The sequence below is a fragment of the Falco cherrug genome, chromosome 10 (assembly GCF_023634085.1).
Source record: "Falco cherrug isolate bFalChe1 chromosome 10, bFalChe1.pri, whole genome shotgun sequence".
In the NCBI taxonomy this organism is placed as follows: Eukaryota; Metazoa; Chordata; class Aves; order Falconiformes; family Falconidae; genus Falco; species Falco cherrug.
The window spans coordinates 12981994-12998077 of record NC_073706.1 but is presented as its reverse complement, the minus strand read 5'-3'; the positions used below and the strand labels follow the sequence as shown (position 1 = coordinate 12998077).

Genomic DNA, 16084 nt, shown 5'->3' with positions numbered 1-16084 from the left:
CAACACAGGGGGCTCTCCGAGGGCATGTGCAGCATGGCAGGAGTTTTGCACAGGTCCAGCTGTTCCTCTTGCTCTGGAGCTACCTGTGAAGCTGAGCAGGAATCCTGGGCAGAGGGAAAAACGTGGGCATGGCTGGGGGTAAAAGTCCTATGAGCTCAAATCTGGCAGCACATGTTCCTGGAATAAGGTTCAGTAAATGCAACTGGGAATTCCCACCTCTGGGGCAGCCACCTGAGGGGTGGGAACCACCGTTATCCTTGAAACGGCTTTAAGTGGCTCAGTGTAATGGGACTTTTTATCCTCTTACTCTTTGCCTAGAGGAGGTCTGGGCTTTATCCTGCCTTGTGAGCTTGGGAAATCCATGTACCCAACTTTCTGTTCTTTGGGTTGATTTCCTCTCTTTTGTGTGCCTTCAGATGGTTTCCTTTGTCTTTTCCTTCCCAGGCACCATTTCACTGTGCTCTCCTGCCCTGAAGAGCTTTGGTCACTGTTGTGATGGAGGACAGCAATGATGAAAACAGATGTTTTCCGAGCGCATACCCCTTAGGCTGATGCGTGGAGGATCCTTCAGCCCTGCCTTTGCCCTGGCTGTGTCTGGAATGGAGGTGCTGTAGAGATAAGGTAAAGTCCAGTTAATGCCCAGCATTTCACTGATGCACAGCAGCTCTGCATCATGGGCACCTCCAAAAAGGTGTTATCCGGATGCCAGGGGAGGGCAAGAAGCAACTCATGGGAGGACAGGGATGATGCCACTTGCTGTCTCCCAAGGCTTTCACGCTATTTGCACTAACAAGAGGCTGTTCTTCGTTGTGTCTCTGGAGGTGCTAAAGACATTGTGAATTCATCAGTGAGTTTCCAGAAGCAGAGATCTGCCACCAGGAATGCAGCTGGGCCCCTCCAGCTCCTCATGTGTGCAGTGTCCCTCCATCCATCCTGCTGGACTTTCTGCCAGTGACCTGACACCAACAGGCAGCCCCCTGTGCCACAGCAGCGTGAGGCTGCCTGCACAATTCAGAAGGTGGGAACAGAAGATTTTTATCCAAACGAGCTTCAGTGTAGAGTCAGGGGGTCTCTCCAGTCTCCATGCAAAAGCCCCTCCTGGCCACCCGGGCAGGATTGCTGGGTCACCCTGCCTGCACCGTGCTATGGCTCCTGGCTGTGAGCCGCGTCCGGCTCCGCTTCCAACCTCCGCTCTGTAAAGGGGTGTGCAAAAGCGTGTGGGTGAAACGCAGGTCTCCAAGAAGTTGTTCTGCAGCCTCTGCAGATGAACTCACCGTCTCCTTAGCTTAAGGCCTGGGTAAAGAACTAATTGTTTGGACCTAAGCTGAAATCTGTTTCCACAAAGATGGATTTGTGACTCTTGCCAGCTTCCCCTAGAGGATTGCAACCTCATTTTGTTCCTCATGAACTTCTGCTGAGGTGTAAAATAACAACAATCTTGAGAGCTAAAATTGCTGAAGGATGGATTAAATTATAATGCAATCAGTCCGAAAGACCTGTCTGCAAGCAGCGGCATTAGGCTGTCCCGGGAGCGGGACACTGCTGGTGCAGGATTACCCAGCCCTTGCTGGCCGCTTTGTCTTCACCAGGAAACTGCATTTCTTGGGCAGGGAGATTACATTATCAGCCACCAAGTGTGGTCCTCGGGTGCCTTGGCATCACCCTGCCTAGGCCAGCACTCACTCTGAGAAGAGCTGTATAAACCCACAACAACAACAACAAAAAAGACACAGACGGCAATGAATATTTTGAGGTCCGCAGCACATTCCTGGGGAGGGATTACCTCCGACTTGCCATCTCTGCGTGGACTTTAAATCACAACTTGAGAAGCAAGCCCTGTCTGGGGCCTGTTAATATGTATTTGTATAGGATTTAGCATAGCAGGGCTCCAATCCCACTGAGACTTTCAAGCATAAGCTCCTATAAATAACTAGGACAGAGCCCATGGGATGATTTTCGAGCATTTGAAATACCCTGGGCCATGGCCTCACAGCCCTGGCAGCTCCGGGAGCGGCCGGCAGAGCAGGAGCCCCCTGGCCATGCCTGGCCCCGCTGGGTGCTGTCCTGCTCCCCATCCTGCTGAGCCCTCCGCCCTGGGGGTCCTGCACGCTCGTCTCGGTGCCCTGGGGGTTCCGCACCCTGGTCTCGGCACCTGCTGCCAGTGCATCTCTCTCGTGGGGGGACTGGGTTTTTTTCTCCAGCAGCGATGTGGGGCCCTGAGTGCCTGGTGGGATGCTGGAGGGTGGATGCTGGAGGGTGGCCTCATAGGGAACGCGTCATTTCACAAGTGCCAGCGCGGAGGTGCTGGGTTCCTCCCGGCTCCCTGTAGCTGGCTGCAAGGGCTCTTGGAGGCTTTGTCCCTGCTCGGGGCAGGTTTAAGGTCTCCTTGCCACGGAGACTCATTTTTGCCTATATAAATTCTGTTTTATCTGCTCCTTGGGCAAAGCATCTGAGCTGACAAAGCTCTCCTTTGGCCCCTTATTTTTCACAAAAGGTGCAGGGACTTAATTATCTTTCTGGCTCTGTCCAATTTAGCTGCTCCTCATCAAGCTCAATGGTCTGTTTGGCGCAGAAGGGAAGCAGGGGAAGGGGACGCAGGCAGTGCAAGGCTGCTTTTTCTTGAGAAACCCTGCTAAAAAGTCATCTCCTTTCTGGAAATGACCCAGTGTTGCCCTCTGCTCCATGCTCAGCTTGCAAAGGAGCCTCAGCATTGTTCGGCTGTGCTTATTAGGATGCTTTAAGAAAAGTGATCCTTGAGGACCCTGCCCTGATACACTCCTGCAGCAGGTAGGCTGAGCCTGGCCTTGGCCCTTTGGCCGTTCATCTGCATGTTCCTAAGCGATGAAATGGAGCGTTTCTCTTAAAAAGCCCCTTTTCTGCCTGGGCTGAAGCCTGTAGGTTTACCACAGCCTCCCCTGAGAAGGAGAGAGCCCAGGTGATGGGGACTGAGCTTCCACCTGCAGAGGGGTGGCATGGTCAGGGGTTCCCCCAGTGACTGGACATAACTTCCAGTTTATCTGGTCTCACTTTTTTGGTTCTTTACTAAGTTTGGTGGGAAAAGGTATTTTTTTTGGGGTGGTGGTGGGGGTGTTTTGAGCTTTCTGGGGGTTGCTTTTTTATTTTTTTGTGGAGATGTTGATGTGCTGAGATGGTGCTTGCGTTGGAAAATGGCAAGTTGAGCGGGGCCCCCCTTTTGTCGCACATGCAATTGCCTCGGTGCCACCAGGGTCCTTCTGCAGCTGCAGAAGCAGAAGAACAAACAAGAGCCACAAGCAGTGAACCGAAGCAGGACAAATGGAAAACCAAGATGCTCAGTGAAATATTTAGCGAACCATTTTGAGCAAGGAAAAGGTTGTTCCTCTTCTATTTATTATAAGGGCTGGATGCGAGGCGCTGCCTGCCTTCAGAGGGCTGAACGCCTGCAGTAAAACCTTGCTTTCTGTTGGTATGTTTCCTTGCATTAAGGCAGGGAAGATGATAAAATGCTTTTGATCAGAGGCACTTAATAGCAGAAGTCTCCCGTACAAGTGTGTTTTCCTGCTTGCTGTACTTAGGCATGTGTCTCAGGCAGGGCTCGGTGGCTGTGACGATGCACAGCATGGCCATGGTGGCACCTCATGCTGGCAGACCCAGGCGGTCCCTCCTCGGAGAGGGAGGTAATGCAGATTTCGTGTCAGCTTTGTCCTGGGTCCCCTGAGCCAGCCCGGCTGCTGCGCTGCAACAATGTTTGGTTGTTCTGGGATGGATATTTGCTCTCGGCTACATGTCTTTTACAAGGGCATAAATGTAATGTCAAAAGAAACCACTTCGGTAATGTACTCAAAAGTTAAATATTTTATACAGTACTATAGTAATGTGATGTATTGCCTTTGTGACATACTCTGCTTTTTGCCCAGGGTCTGGGATTTGGGACCATTTGCAGGGCTGGATTCCTCCACCCTCTCCTCTCTGGGGCCTCGTGTGCCTTTCTCACAAGGTGCTGAATTTTTTTCTGTCCCTACAAAATGCGAAGAGCAACTCAATCGCAGTTCCTGGCAAAAAGTGAATTTTGATTATACGATGGTTATTGTTTTAAGCTCTCAGGATCAATAATGCTATATTAAAGCAAGGTACTTGCTCCTTCTCAAGGTGCAATGTGAAAGGAGATTCATGATGATAAATGCATGGCAGCCCACGCGCTGGGTGCCGGGGACCTCAGCTGGGGAGTAGCTAGAAGGCACAGGCCAGCGAGTCTTCACAGAAATGTATATACCTATACGCCTAATTTGCACTTACTCATCCCCCAGCTGTAGTAACCGGGTGATGTGTGACTGCCTTAGCAACTTCATCAGAGGCGTTTGCAAGATGGCGCGGGCTCTGGAAGGCTCGGGTTGTAAGCCGAGGTGTCTGCAAGGTATGAAATGTATCGGGCAGCTTTAAGCAAACAGCAAAGCGTTTGCCTTTGGCCAAAGCCAAAGCACTTGCGCAGCACCGACACTGCCGTGTTACCCGCACCAGTTGTCAGTGGTTCCTGGCACTGGGTTTATCCCACCCTATAAACCCACCTGGGGAAAGCTGTGCGGGCTACGGCATCACCCCCCGCCTCACCTGTGCCACAAAGGCTGGGAATGGGATGTTCAGCCCCTGATGCTACGGGCTGGGTATCGTCTGCGCAGCAGCACGCACTCGAGTGCATTTTCGCCGCGGACTATAAATGCTCTTGCACTACCTGGTGGTTACGTTCCAATCAATATGGTTTTCACAGAGCGGGATTAGTTATGTCACCTTTTGTACTCCAAGGTAACTCAAAGTACTTCATAAAGTAATGAGTTTAGCTGTAGATAGGACAGGTTAATGGCATGGCCGTTACGTACTCAGTGATAAAGCTTCCATGTGGCCTTGGATATTATAAATCTGGTTTATTAGAGTGGAAATATTGACAGAGGCCTGATTCTGCTTTACTCCTTCTGAAGCCTCCCAGGGATTTTTGACAATCCACTTCTGAGAGCTTCTAGCACAGATAGAAAGCGACTCTCATTTCTCAGCAGAAAACTGCTATTTTGGGGTGAGTGTTAACCCCTTGATTTATACTTGCAAACATTTGCAAGTGTTTGGAGGCTAAAACGGATCCAGGATAAGCATAAACCAGAGGGACTGTGCTAATTCTTCAGACCAAAATAGGGTCGAACTACTCTGAACTGATGCTGGCCGGCCAGGGCCAGCCTCGCTCGGCATCCTTCCCGTCCCACCTCCCATCCTGAGCATCGTGCTTGGCTGCCCGGCTCGGTTTAACAGCCACTGAGTGTTCCATGATGATTTTTCCATATTTTTATTACCAGATCTAAAGGCAGATTTTTAAAGGCGCGCACAGCAGGCGAGCAGGTGGCACCAGGGGAGTGCACGGCGTCGGATCTCGCTCACCAAGGACAATGTAGCAGGAGCGTCCTACACAGAGTGGTTTGATGACTCCAATCGCCCTAACGGCAGCTGCTGCTTTACGTTAAGTCCCGGCGGGAGGTGAGGGCTGTGCTGGTGGCCAGGTGCTCCACAGACAGCCTCATCCCCTGGGCGACGGGGACAGCTTGTTCGGGAGGTCACTGCAGGGAGCCGGGGGCTGCAGGAGCGGCTGGGGCAGCCCCCCTTGCCCCTGACGGACAGGGCTGGGGCTCTCCCTGTGCTGATGGTTCTGCCGTTATTTGAATTATCTCCTCCAGAGAAAAAATAGCTCCTGGGGGCAGATGTGACCTGCACTCTCCGGTTTCCCTTGAGCAGCGCCAGAGCCTGCCATGCAGCTGCCAGCAGCCAGCGCCTGAGTCTGCACTGGCACTGAAATATCTCATTAGCGCTCACTAATCCTCTTTGTGCCTTTGCTACTATGAACCACCGGTATAAAGCCCCCCCTCCCCAGTTTTACTCCCAGCTGCAGGGCAGGGACGGTGTGTGGTTTGGGGTTCATGGCGCTGCACACAGTGAGACCCTGGCCCAGGGTGTGAGTCCCCAATTAGCCGGGGAGGGACAGTTTCTCTTCCACTGCAGGTGGCAACGACCCTCCAAAGCCACCGGGTCACTAATTAACGCAAAGCCACACAGTCACTTGAAGCAAGGTTTCCCTTTCCAACCCTGTCAGCCGAGTGCAGCTCAGCAAAGCCTGCAGGCGTTTCGGAAGAGGTGTGGAGTCATCTGGGTCAGGCTGGCTGAAAGCGCACCTTCCCGAGGAGGTGGACAGGACCTGTCGGCAGCCGCTTCCCGTGCCGCTTATCTCTGCCAAGAGGGGTCTGGGCGGTGGGTGACAGCGGGGAGGGCAAACCTGCCAGCAAGCCGTCACCTTTCGGAACAAAACCAGGAGTAGCCAGGAGGTTGCATCTTTTATTTTCCCAGTTTTTCAGTCCTGGCTGTTGCACGAGGCCCTTGTCACCGGGTTGGAGGTGTGCGAGATTGCAGCCTGGTCCTCGTTTGCCCATCACGGGGAGACTGTGCCATTACTCACGACCACCCCCCGCCGCTGCTGTCTCCCTGCTTGCAGAAAAGCATTGCAGCAAAAAAATAAAAAAATATTTTCTCATTAAAAAGAGGAGGTGGGGAGGGGAAGGGCAAGGCAATGAGCAGGGGAGATGGATTGTGCTGTGGCGCCGAGATGAGTGTGGAGAAGCTATACATTAATCACTGTGAGAGGGGACGGGGGAGAAAAATCCTACAGCTCTATCAGGGGAAAGCGTTTACTGTTGTGAAACGATGGCACTGCAAAGGTCCCAGCACGCCTGTGGCTCGCTCCTGCTCGGGAGCGGGTTTGGCCCTGCTGGGTGGGGAATCCGCAGCTCCCAGGCTCCGGGGTTCAGGCTGGCAGCACCCGACTTCCCTCCCCATGGCATCCAGTGCCCTCTGCTTTGCACCAACGCCCAAATCATTAATGCCTTGTTATCTCTGTCCCCTCATGCAGGACCCGCCCGGTGTGGGCAAGGAGGACGCAACCCCTTTGGTTGCCCTCGCTTGTCCCTGGTGCCTTTCATTTTAAGAGGCATGGTGCTGCTCTGGCTGATGAGTGACTGTGGAGAGGAGCTGCTACGGCTGGAGGGGGAAGGAGGAGCGCTGGGGTTATTTGCAAGGTAACTAGTCAAAGGAGCTGCTTATCTGCGTGTACAGGTCCCGCAGGTGTCCCCTGGCTGGCTCACACACATCATGGTCCTTCACAGCACTGTAGGCTCTGCTTGGAAGAGGGAGAGGGATTGGTGTGCACACAGGGTCTTCTTCACAATGACTTTGCATACTAATACTAATACTGATGATGATGATGATACTACAGCAAAAGAAGCACAGCTCAGTCCCAGGGTTCCTGTTAGAACCAGGACCTGGTGCTGCTGGGCAGGAGGGATGCACATGCCCAGGGGTGTGAAGGTAAAGGTGCTCAGCTGACGTGTGCTCCTGCTCACACACAGGACTTCAGGGTGTCATTAGTTACAGCTGAGCAAATTTTTCTTTGCATGTGGAATGAATGTTGCAAAAAACATAAAAAGGACTCTGGATACTTTTTTTTTTTTTTTTTTTTTTTGACAAGGAGACAACTCGGCCAGTGGTTAATAAAAGCATTTAATCTTCGCAATGCTTCCTCCGCTCCCACCCAGTGGCTGCTTTGACAGTGCTGGAGTATTGCATTTAGGGTTTTGGTTGGGCTTTTTTTGTTACCTAAACCAGCTTAATGTGTCCATTAACTCAGGTTTTGGTTAAAAAACCTGCTCCCTACTTAAAAAGATGTGGGGAAAAAGGTCTTTGTAATGCAAAAGTTTTATTCAGGAGAACAAAGAAAAGTTATTTCATTTATTCAAAAAAATCATAATCCCTGCATGCTTTGGTTTGATCTGAACCAAATTCTATTGCAAATTCTGGCATCTGCCTTTGACTTGGGAGGGAAAAAAAACAACCTAAGAGCCTATAACAACTGTAATAGTAGTTGTTACTATTTTTAATTTTGGTACAAAAGTCCATGGATTTAGGGGGAGAACAGCGGTTTTCATCAGCTTAATAAAACTACTCACATGGTCAAAGTTAAGCACGCAGCTAAATCATTTGAGAAACAAGACTTTCTGCAGGCAGATAAGAGCCTAATAACATGATGATGAGAGCCCAGACTTTCCACAGCAGAAACTAATATTTGTGATGCAACAGTCTTGCATTATTCAGTAGTTAAAGATAATTCTAAGAAACAGAACAGCTTGAGAATTAGCAAAACTAGCAATAAAATATTCTTAGCTGACTCCGGGGGGAAGTAAATTGCCATGTACAGGATTTGCATTCATCTTAATGTTTATTAAAAATGAGACAGCGCTGCTTTCCACATGCTCGGCTGGAATAGCTCCGCAGCCTCTGGAACCACGCGTCCTTCCCCGCCCTTGCTCAGCCCCGGGTGCCTGCGGGACCTGCTGAGGCCCCTCACTAACTCGTGGCGTGTGTGGGTTGATGCTGGGGTGAGGGTGATGGAGACTCAACTACCTGCAAAATGTGAGTGGTCGCTGTTGGCGCTGTGCTAATTGCGTGCCTGGCGGTCGCTGCCTGGCCTCGCGGTGGGTGCCCGTGTCCCCTCCCCGGGCTCACAGGCAGAGGAAGAGCAGCTTAAGCAAGAAGCTGATGGCCTAAAGGAGGTGCATGCAGAGAAGTGCTGCTGTGCGCAGTAATGCCACTGTGCAGGAGCTGGCACACTCTTTGCTAGGTGCACAGTGGTGTCTCCAACCATGGCTTTGCTCCTGCACGTGCAGAGAAGGTGGAGAAATGCAACTGGGAGCAGCAAGCTCAGGCTTCCTCTGCAGGGCACGAGCTGGTTCGGGGTGCTTGGTCACGCCCTAGATGTTTTGACCCATCCCTGTTCCCTGGCAGTAAAAGGACTGGCCGCTGTGTGCTGCAGCAAAGGCACTGGGCGTCCTGCTGCAGCAGCCAGGGGGGTTACCAACACGCTGGCAAGTAAAGACCCCTGCATGTGTCTGAACAACAAAAAACCACAAAGATTTTGTGTCACAGGAGCAAAATTGCCACCTGACTGATTTGCACCAATGGTCCAGTGCAGCACAAGTGTGTCCACATTGGGCTGCGGGGGGAACCTGCACCACCGCCACCCTCCTTTGTGGGCTGAGATGAGCCACGCTTCTTGCTTTAATGAACGCAGATTTCCCACCGCCAGAGAAGTGCAGAAGCACCCGGGATCCCTGACCCCCCCCCCCCGATGTCGGTGTACCAGGAGCCACACCTGCAGGCAGGCCACCATTTACCAGCCCACTGCAAGGGTAAGTGTGCCGTCAGCAGCAAATAAGCTGGGGTGTGCATGTGGGAAAGGAAAATGAAATAAGGAAATAAAAATACTATTTTAAAAAAAAGCAAGTGAGACTATTCAAAAGGGGGACTTTTATTTTTATTACACTGGAGCCAGGCGTCAGTGCGCCAGTTCAGCTTTGATACACAATAAATCAGCAAACCTGTCACTCAGTTTGGAAACCAAGATTGCAGTGGCACTAAAAACACATTGAAAACATTTACTTTCTTCCCTTTTTTTTTTTTCCTCTTTTGTTTTTGGTACAAAAATGGTACAAACAACAATACAAAATATTTGTGCTGTTGAGGGTTACAAAAAAAGGTTTTTGAACTGGGTTAACGGGCGCAAACTGCTTTTGCGCTTCAGCATGAAATACAGCAGAACAGCAGAAGTCTTCCTTGAGAACAACCACAGTCATGCGGGCTGCTACACAGCTTCTCCATCGTAAAAGGAAACATGCAAAATCATAATTAAAATAATAAAAAAGTGCTCCAATTATACATCTATATGTTTTTTTTTTCCCCTATTTGATTTGTAGCTTCAAGCACTAACTACATTATGTACACATAGTGTGAGCAATTGTATATGGGGTTGGTGTGTACTGGAAATAACTTTTATTTTCCCCATGAAACTGAGTTAACTTTGCGTGGGAGACACCTATGTTGTCTAGCTGCTGTTTTAAACATACTCATTCATTGTTATACAGCATTCCCCCCGCGCCCCCCCCCCCCCCCGACGTTTTTTTTTTCACACTTACAATGAAGAGCTCCAAAAGACATCACAAATAAAAGTCCCGTATTTTACCTTTAATATGTTTTTTTGAGACTAAACAAAGTTGCAATCTTGGCATCTTGTGTTGTACAGACCCTGCACTGACCATTGCCATTCTCCAATGCCCAAACGTCTACCCTATGTGAAGCAGTTGCAGGCGATACAGCCACCTCCTAAGTCCCACCTACTCCTGGAAGCTGGATTTGGACCTGACTATCCCTAAAAACCCCTCGAAAGAGGCCAAGCAGCTCAGCCGCAGGGGAGCGACCTGCCCACCACTGCCTTACACCGCCAGCAGCATCGCCTGGTCCAACACGAAAAAGGAGAAAACAAAAAAAAAAAAAAAAGGGAAAATGCAAAACCAGAAGCAAAACTATGACTAGCACATCGGACACCTAGAACAGACTTGCCTATTTACTGTCATTAATTACCTGCTGAATCTCCTCGTTGCCTTGCAAAGCATTTCTGTGACTGATGCTTCTCCCTATTTACAGGCTACACAAGGAGCAGAGCGACGGCTGCGGGCACTGTGGTGCCACTGCTCCTGCACGGTCCCTGGCGTGGGGAAGTGCAGCCCTCATGCCCAGGAGCTGGGGAGGCCACAGGAGGTGTCCGGTGTGCCCTACGCCCTGGGAGCACCCTGTCCCGTCCCGTCCCATCGGCAGCGCGGATTGCTGTGTTGGTGCCCCCTGGTAACAGGGTAGGACAGTGGGATTTTGGGGACGGGCTCCCCTCTAAAAGCAAGTCCTTCCCCACCGCCTCATGGCGTGCAAAGAGCAGGGACCTGAACGTGTGGGCACTTCTTTGATTATTTGAGTTTAATGATTTAGTTTAGGTTAGTCAGAGAACAAGGATTCTGCTCTCAACACAATAACCGCTTCTGTGGCCTGTAAGAGAAACCAGTGACGGCGCGTTCAGGCAAAGGTGCCGTTTCCCCACCCCGGCTCCTTGCAAGCCACCGTCACCTCCAGCGGTGAAGGGAAATGTCACCTCATGTCCACCAGGATCAGAGCGAGGGGACCGAGCGATGGCACAGTCGCCTGCGTGTTCAGTGGGACCCCCTGGCTGAACGTAAGTTTTCTTAGCTGGGTTACAAACCGTAACTAGCATCAACATGCAAAAAGGTTTGCAAAAAGTGATCTCTTTTCACTGCTCGATACGCTCCTCGCTTACCTTGTCGGTCCCGCTGAGAGGAAAGGGGCCTGCTGCTGCTGCTACTCTGTACAGCTCAGTGGTGGAGGATGCAGGGAGGGAGAGGAAGAAGAGGGAGAGGAGGAGGAAGAGGAGGAGCGTGCAGAGGGTGACTGAGCAGAACTGGGTCAAAAGACAACAAAATAGTTGGTTTGATTTATAAGCTTGTGGGGATGGAATGGCTGAATTGCAAATGCTGCAGATAAAATATCCGCTGATATTAAAAAAAGTCGCCAATGGAAACAGGTTGGTTTATTTTTAAGCACTCAAACAGTGTTGTTTGACTCAGGTTGCATAAATATTCTCAAAAACCTGAAATGTTTAGACAAGCTGAAGTCTGACAATGACTCCTTCATGGCCAAGCGGCTCCTTTCACTGCACGTCCCATCCCCTGGGTGACAGCAGGGTGACACATGCTGCTGACCGGCCCTTACAGCCCCCGGCCCCAGTGCCGCAGCAGCTGCCCCGCACCGCTGCCATCCCCTTCCCTACCTGAAATCCATCACCCCAGCCAAAGCCGCAGCAGACACCACGCACCAAGCGCTCCGGAGCAGGGATTTAGCTCTTGGGTAAGTGGTGCCAGGTAGGTGGCACAGCATGGCTCACAGCGGAGACCTGGCCGGTATCCTGGGACCTGCACGAGCATCCCAGGAGCTGCGGCACCGCCCTGCGGATGGAGAACTGTCAGCATCGCCCCAGCGCTCGAGCCGCGTCCTTCTCCTGAGCCGGTGATGAGGTTACAGTGACAGACACAAAACACTGACGGGCAGTCATCAGCAAGAAACACCAGGTACATTTTTATTATTCGCTACTTCTGCTGTGACCGGGCAGCTTCTGCTGAGGTGCAAAGCCCCGATGGTGAAATACTCCAGCCTGTGGCTTTTCCGAAAGAAAAGGGGAAGAATCGAGACTGCCCGTGGGTAAGGAGCAGGGGCTGCAGGGCAACGTACCCCCCCGCGCCAGGTGGCTGGAGGTTTGCTGGGGGCAGCCAGGAGGAGGTGGACAGTACGTGGCAGAAGCAAACTATGACTTTCACAGTGGTCACACAAGACGACTGAGTTCCCAAGTAGAGAACGGGAACTGGGAAAAGTGTCGGGTGCCGGCAGTTTTGCCAGGCACTGCGCTTCATCCCAGCCGAGGCACATGCTGCCGGGGTGCAACGGCCTCGCCTCGCTGCTGCCATCGGAGCCGCCCCTCTCCCGAGGTCCGACCCATCGCCTCCTGGTTTCCTCAAGAACCTTGGGTGAGAGTGCATTCGCTCTCCGAGCCGTGAAAGGACAAACTGACCCATTGACTGACCAACCGACCGAGACAAAAAGAAAGATCGCGTCCTTGGTAGTTACTCACGTACCGGTGACGTTGGAGTCCCCTGGGGCAGACTTACCACATTCCACTTCATACAAGACACATTTCAAATGCTCGATAATGTACAGAAATTGCATTTTATAGAAAATATGATACAATGAAATATAAAATGCACTAGGAGCATTTCAAAAATCTATAGAGACGATCTTGCAGCCTAGTATACCCTCTGAAACGACGTCCACTCATCACCGCAAGCTCTCGTCCTCTCATTCTTGCGCTCGCTCGCGTGCACGCTCCCCCCGCCTCCCCCCTTGAACTCTTAGCATTCATCTTGAGAATTAATAGAGATATCAAAAAAAGCGCGATTATCCCCTGGATAATCACTTTCCAATACTGTGCACATTCTTGGATTTAAATGAAAATATATCTAAGCACTTTTACAAGTTGTAGCGAACCCACTGCAAAATCGTCTGCAGAATATAAAACACAGGTAATCCAAGATTTCATAGCACATTAATTAAGTGGCTCATAATCCATTAAATGTGGTTTATATTACACATCCATGCAGTCTAAATCATTTTACAAACATTAGACATAAACCCACTAGTCCAAATCAGTAAAGGAAAAATGTAATAAAAAAAGCTAATAACTATTTGTTATTGGTTAAACTGACCCTACATATAAACTAGGTAGTATGCTACCATTTATAATACTGATGTTGAATTACGCCTGGATGCTGCAAAACCTCTTGCCTACTTGGCAATGCTTAGGCATATTAACCACAAGATACTTCACAGGCCCCTGTTGCACTTCTTTGCCAAAAAAATACATTGACTACGGATAGCAGCGCCCACCCATCAAACAGAAAGTACACACATGAGCCGACTTACACGGTGTTGTTGAGCTTTGGCTACTAACGCTCCAAGGCATTAATATTGTGCGAGCCTAACGTCACACGCAGGGATGGCAAAAGCGCTGACGAGCTGTCCCTGCCCTTAGCGCTGCCCCGGCCTGGAGCGGCGCCGCTCACAGCACCTGCCTTAGTGAGGGACACAGCACCAGCTGGTACCCGCAGAGATGCGGGACACCACCACCTAACCCAGCCGGCATTTACATCGCTCAAGAGGTTGTGGGAGCCAAAACACACCGCTAGCATAAAAACAAACAAATGGGCCTTTGGTCATTTCACAATTTACTTTGTAGGGTTTTAGGCAAGGTCTGTCGGAGATTTCTGTTGCAATAACCAAAGGCTTTATCAATGCTATAGTTCTATGCAGCTACATTGAGTGTGACCAGGTGATGGCAGAGCCCCCAGTCAGTATTTTGCATCTGATAACACTGAATTATATACAACATGACGACTAGTTCACCACCTGCTGAGGCTTAAAGATGGCTGTTAAGATTTCGACTCAAAACAACTTCCCCCCCACCCCCCGCCCCGCCATCCTCTTCCATCCCAGAATGAGTCACCCCCTTAAAAAAAAAAAAAAAAAAAAAAAAAAAAGGCAAAAAAGAAACAATCTCCACAGTTCCTTTTTGTTAACTCCTTCCCAGCTAGAACTGGCTTAGGGTCACATGGAGTGCTGCCCAGGATGGTTGTATGTTTGTTTTCATCACTCCTGAGATTGAAGGGAATCTGATACATGCACCAAAAGGCACTTTCAAATATATATATATATATATATTTTAAAAACAGTGCTTCTGTTCTAAGAAATTCAAGTTAAGACAGAGTGCCTTTCACTCTCTTTAGTCATAAAGCAGGTAAACGAGCAATATCCCAGCTGACATTAAAAAAACCAAACCAAAACAACAAAAAAAACCCTGCAGCAGAGACAAGTGTTCATGCGAGACAGCTCAACAGTCTAAAAAAAAATCGGAAAGGAAAAAAAAAGGGAAAAAAAAAAGAAACCTTCTATATCACCACTAAAAATAACAATACAGTCAGCAGGGGATATTAATTAAAAAAGCTGCCACATCTGTACAGTTCTTGCTTCTGCATCAGCTCTTTTTGTTAATGTTGTTGTCTGTGGGTTTGCTTTTTTTTTCTGAATTGTTTTTTTTCTTCTTCTTCTTTTTTTTTTTTTTTTTTTTTTAAATAATGTGAGGTCAGTTTAATCTTCCTCGCCTCCCCCATACATGTCCGCCAGTTTCTTGAACCTGGGCCCCCAGTCGTTAAGGTAGTCGTAGTCCTGGTCCCCGGAGCTGGAGGAGTTGAGGGAGCTGACGGAGCCGGCGGTGGAGCCGCTGCCCTCATAGTCGAAGACGAGCAGTGAATCGTAAGGGGGGGCTGTGGGGTCGTTGTCCGCCGCACGCAGACCCTGGGGGGCAAACACACGGCATCAGTACCCACCGCGGGGTTTTGTGGTGCTGGTGCTAAGGGAGTGTGTTCGGGGACGGGGCTCCCGGCAGCAGAGCTACGAGGGGATGGTGCAAGAGAAGAGAGGATGGTGAGAGAATGAGAGGCTTGGGGCTTCCCCGTGCCCAGCTGCCCCCAGCACAAACCCCACAAACTCCCAGTGCCTCTATAAAAGAGCCGGGTGGCGCGGGAGGGGTTTACTCCCAAGGATCCAGCTCTGCCCTTCCCGGGTGTGCCCGTTAAGATTTCCAGCTTGGCCAACGCAAGAAGGACCAGCACCCTTCCTCTCCTACCATTTGGTCATTTTGATGATTTGGATTCCTTCAGGAAAAACAAAATAACTCCTAGTAAAATGCTGCAATTAGGAGGGACTTGGGGTGTGAAATCCCGGGCAGAGGGTTGGGGAGCCTTGCTGGTCTGTGCGCTGTCGGCAGCAGTGCAGGCAGGCTGCGGAAACGGCCTCGGGATATGGAGAAAAAGAATTGCTTTGTTGCAGCCCAGCGTCAGGAAAAGCCTAGTGGGACAGACCTACAATAAAGCAAAATGTTCTGTACTCACACCTTCCGCAACCCCAGCCTCAGCGTGGGGAGACGGAGCTGGTTCCACTGCCGGGAACAGAAGCCCCAGCAGGTGTGAGAGCATCTTCACATGCATGGATGTGTGTAAACGTGTGTGTGAAGGATGGGCAGGAGCAAAGGAAGAAGGAATTTTAATGATGAAAATGAGAAAAAGCACAGCAGGAAATGGATATAATAATAGCATTAAATTGCTATAACGTTTATTCTTCTGACTTAGGAAATGGATGATGTGTTTAGTCTCGGAGGAAATAATGCATTGATTGGTTTGTAACCAACTCAATCACTCAAAACTAAAAATGAGATAACCCAAACACGAAATGCATAGATATCTGTACAAGCGGATAGAGAAGCAGTAATCTAACACAAAGACACCCATAGGATCTGAGATGAAGCTCTCTGTTGTGCAAACTCTTTGGGGCTTTAGACCAAATAGAGCTTACTAAGAAGGTGCAGACTGGTGACACAATTACAAGCCCAGGAGCCACAGCTGGCACCTCTGGCTTTCGGCAAGCCAGGCAGCTGTGCCCTGCCTGCCACCACCTCCCTGCCACCACCTCCCTGCCAGGAAAACGCTCCTTTGGCCACGTCCAGACAATGTTTTTACTGACA

General features: G+C 50.2%; 1 protein-coding gene across 2 annotated transcripts in view; it reads right to left on the bottom strand.

Annotated features, from left to right (window-relative positions):
* Positions 1 to 14014: 14014 nt before the first annotated feature.
* CDH4 (cadherin 4) overlaps positions 14015 to 16084 on the bottom strand; it is a 463114-nt gene continuing 461044 nt past the window's right edge. Inside the window, exon 15 of one of the 2 annotated variants that reach the window (XM_055722278.1) lies at positions 14015 to 14859. In XM_055722278.1, the coding sequence (XP_055578253.1) occupies positions 14653 to 14859 (207 nt within the window). In that variant the 3' untranslated portion in view covers positions 14015 to 14652. The remainder of the gene's footprint in view (positions 14860 to 16084) is intronic. The other variant, XM_055722277.1, reaches the window with a different exon arrangement.